Source organism: Mesocricetus auratus, unplaced genomic scaffold (genome assembly GCF_017639785.1).
Source record: "Mesocricetus auratus isolate SY011 unplaced genomic scaffold, BCM_Maur_2.0 Super-Scaffold_100003, whole genome shotgun sequence".
Classification (NCBI taxonomy): Eukaryota; Metazoa; Chordata; class Mammalia; order Rodentia; family Cricetidae; genus Mesocricetus; species Mesocricetus auratus.
In genome coordinates, this window is record NW_024429188.1 from 66940307 (window position 1) to 66944783 (window position 4477).

The 4477-nt window shown below is 40.8% G+C and overlaps 1 protein-coding gene across 1 annotated transcript; it reads right to left on the minus strand.

Annotated features, from left to right (window-relative positions):
• Positions 1 to 2549: 2549 nt before the first annotated feature.
• LOC106021332 (transformer-2 protein homolog alpha-like) lies at positions 2550 to 3556 on the minus strand. Its single transcript, XM_013115199.3, is given in 1 exon segment — positions 2550 to 3556. A coding segment is annotated over 1 exon segment (849 nt). The 5' UTR covers positions 3476 to 3556; the 3' UTR covers positions 2550 to 2626.
• Positions 3557 to 4477: the final 921 nt, after the last annotated feature.

The window sequence follows — 4477 nt, forward strand, 5'->3', positions numbered from 1 at the left end:
CTGAAATTTCATTCAGGGCAGGGCCTAGACCTTCCCCCAAGAGTTCAGGGTGAGAGTGCAACCCTCATTTTTGGATGGGAGTCCAAAGTCCATTTGTATACCCGGGATAAATACTGATCTACTACCCAAGGCTCGATAGATTACCTAGGCCTCCTCACTGACAGCCACATTCAGGGGGTCTAGATCAGTCCCATGCTGGATTACCAGGCATCAGTCTGGGATTCAAGAGCTAAGTACCATGAGAATGGCATATAACTCTGCGTTTTGTACAGAGTTGTAAGGGCTTTGAACTACTTTACTTATTTTTCCTGATTTATACCCTGCCTTACCTGATTTGTTTGCATCTGTGTAGAAGGTAATAACTCCAGAAATAGGTGTTTGCCTCACGATACGTGGAAGAATCCAAACTGTTTTCTTTATGAATTTGATTCTCTCTGTTTTGGGATAGTTATTACTAATAGCTCCCAAAAAGTCACTGCAAGCTATTTGCCAATACTCATTATCCTTCCATAAGGAGGAAATTTCTTCATTCGTTAAAGGTACAATAATTTCAGCTGGGTCTTTCCCAGTCAGTTGACGAAGCCTTAACTTACCTTTTAATATCAAATCAAATATCTTTTCTAAATAAGTTTTCAATTTTTTATTGTTTATGTGGCAGAAATACCCATTCTAGTATGATGTCTTCCCTCTGCATTAATATTCCTGAAGGATATTCTCTAGATGGTAAAATAACCAGAATACAGTCCAGCTTTGGATCCACACGGTCCACATGTGCTTCTAATATTCTCTTTTCTAGTCATTCTAATTCTTTTTCAGCCTCAGCTGATAGTACTCGTGGGCTGTTTAGGTCTTTATCTCCTTTTAAAGCTATATTCAGGTGTTTTAAATCATGCCCTTCAACACTGATAATTGTCTGTAATTGAGAGATTTCTCCTAATAGTTTTTGAAGATCATTAAGAGTCCGGTAACGCTCTCTTCTGATCTGTACTTTCTGCGGTCTAATTTTCTGAGTATCTATTTTATAACCTAAATAGTTAATAGATTCTCCTCTTTGTATTTTTTCTGGGGCAATTTGAAATCCCCAGCAAAGCAAAGTTTCCTTTACTGCTTCAAACATCTTTTCCAAAGTATCCTTATTTGAATCAGACAGTAATGTGTCATCCATATAATGATATATTAATGAATGTGGAAATTTTTTATGAATTATTTCTAGAGGTTTATGCACAAATATTGACAGAAAGTTGGGCTATTTAACATACCTTGGGGTAGTACCTTCCACTGGAATCTCTGTACCGGATGGGAATTATAGGTAGGTACCATATAGGCGAAATTTTCTCTGTCATTTTCTTGTAACAGTATGGTGAAGAAGCAATCTTTTAAGTCTATAACTATAATTGGCCAATCCCTAGGTATTAGAGAAGGTAACGGCATCCCAGGTTGTAGAGACCCCATAGGCTGAACTACCTTGTTGATGGCTCTAAGATCAGTAACCATTCTCCACTTACCAGACTTCTTCTTGACAGCAAAAACAGGTGAATTCCATGCACTAGTTGATTCTTCAATATGTCCAGCATCTAGCTGTTCCTGAACTAACTTCTCCAAAGCCTCTAACTTCTCAGCTGTCATAGGACATTGACCCACCCAGACAGGTTCATCTGTGAGCCATTTTAAGGGTGAAGCTTTTGGTTGCTCTGTATTTTTGGCAATGGCATCCTGCTTCTGTACAGCCTGTACATTTGGCATCTGTTTTCTGTACTGCCTTACTATATTCTTTCTACCACCAAGAGCCTGTCTGTAATTCCTAGCTGATACAGGAGGAATGTGTTTTTCCCTTTTCAAATGAACTTTTATTTGAAATTACTCTTTTACTCTTCCCCACATGTATTTTAGGATTCTATACTATACAATAACCCACAAAACCAATAACCCAATACCAAAATTTCTAACAGCAAATTATACAATTGTTCTAGGCAATAAATAATGGTTGTCCTTCACTGATTAAGGGAATACTTAAGTTTCTGTAAATTTAACACAAAAATCACACTTTAAGTTTATAAGGTTTAACATGTAACTTCAAATATAACATGTTTTATAGGAATCTACAAGCTTTTAATTCCTAAAAGGTGACTTAATTTTTTAGGTTCAAAGCTACATTCTTCATATTTTCTCCTATAGCTTCAAACTTTCTACACTCAACTATGACTGTTCCATGCCACTCCAGACAAACTTGACATGACTGATCTACTTAAAGTGATCTTCCCCCAAAGGTTAAAAAGCAGTTTGTCATAACTGCAGATTTCTAATGACAGGACATCTACTACACTATCCATCACAAAAGCTTTCAAAGATCATTTTTTTCCTCCTAGTAGGGAGTTAATCCCCTGTAAAGGCAAAGAACCACAAAGTGTAACAATGGGCTCCTTTTTACTCAGATGTTGAACAACTTAAATGACAATTACACCTTTAAGAGTATAACACAGGGTGGAACACAGCAACACAACTGGCCACACTATAGATTAAATAAACCAAGGGGTTTTGTTTTGTTTTGAGGACCAGGAAGCATTGGAAGCTCATAAATCAGACTCAAAAAAGGAAAGGAAAGTCCTTGGCCATAACTGCTTCATTATCAATAGCGTCTTGGGCTGTAGGAACGAGATCTTGACCGTGACCTGTAGCAGCTGTAATAAGGAGATGGCGACCTTCTTCTGTACCGGTAATCATAATCTTCATATCTGTCATAGCCTCGGTCATATCCTCTATCATAGTAAGAATCTCGTCGTCTACCACCACTACCACCGCCGCCTCCACCGCCGCCTCCTCCACCTCCTCCTCCGCCACTATGAGTTGGTCTGCCCATGTAAATGCCTGGTGTGGGCGTGTGTGCTCTCTTGGTGGTAGAATAATCCACACGAATTCTTCTACCATCCAGTTCCATTCCATTTGCCCTTTCCATAGCCTCCTTAGAGTCATCTATCCTCTCAAAATACACAAAAGCAAATCCACGTGACCTCCCAGTTCGCTGATCATAAATCACATTCACACCACTCAACGGTCCATATCGAGAAAATACTTCATGAAGATCTCTCTATGTTGTGTACAAACTGAGGCCAAACACTCCCAGGCAAGTGTTGGGATCTGGATTTGCCCTGCTGCCTGTATGTCTTCTGCCATTAGACATTGGAGAGTGACTCCAACTTCTTCGTCGACAATACTCTGGCGTATAGGATCTACTTCGAGATCGTCTCCTATGAGAATGGGACCTGGACCGACTGTAGCGTCTATGAGAATGCCTCCTTGACCTTGACCTGGATTTTGATCTTGATCGAGAATGGGATTCAGAATGTTTGGAAACCCTTGATGGACTACGAGATCCTGACCTGCTCTCTGATTTTACTCGAGCAGGGGTTCCCGTTGGAGATTTTGACTGAGAGCGAGACTCTCTGCCCTCGAAGTTGTTCTCCTCTACATCACTCATGTCGGCCAGGAGATCCCGAGAGCTAAGTGAGAGACAAGTCTCGGCTCGAGGGCCAATGGCCTAGTCACCCCGCCACCTGGACTGTGGGGAGGAGGAAGGGGGACGGCAACAACGGCCAGGGCGCTCCACTCCCTCTGGCTCGCACCCTCTGGCTCGCACGCTCCAGCAAAATGGAGGAATGTTAATCTGCATATTCCATTGCTGTAATAGACCATGACCCCAGAGGTTTATAGCAATATCTGCAACACATGGCTTTAACCTTCCTCTCTTTCCTTCTGGCCCAATAAAGTCAATCCATCTAACGCTCTGTTTAACTTAAAGGAATTTTAGAAACAAAAGAATGGAGAAAAGCATGGGCATTTTGGTAGCAGCATTTTTCTCAGGGGGGGCTCTGTTTTGCTAGCGACAAGCAGAAACTCACAAGGCTTGCTTAAGGGAGTCTTCCTGACTCAGCATAAGAAAAAAAAGCCAACAAATTTCTTTTAAGGGGCTCTTCTAACGATTGAAAGGTGTGCATGTACAGCTCGAAGTGGCAGTGACCACATCTCCAAGCTGGCAGATTTTGCTGGATGTTAGCATAGACTGAAACAATGAGCTGGAATCATGATTACGCCCCCCCATCTTGGAAAAACTGCAGTTTAAACAGCCGCAGTTTTAACAGATAAGACACGTGGCCAGAAAAACATAAAGATTTACAGTAAAGCCAGACTTGGATGAAGAAAAACCTCTAAAGGTTTACAGTGTGTTTAAAAATATACGTAGAATTGAGAGAGAAAAAGAAATGGCATAGTGGTAAATAGAGAATCCGGCTGTGGTGGCGCATGCTGGTAGGAATTGCTCCGGAGGCAGAGGCAGACAGATTTCCAAAGAGAAACCCTGTCTCAGAGAAATAGATAAAGAAATAAAAGTAAAAAAATAAAGTAATAATAGATAAATAAATAAGCCACGTAAAGATGGAAAATACACAGAGAGTCTGGATACTGTATGCTATTGTGTTTTTCA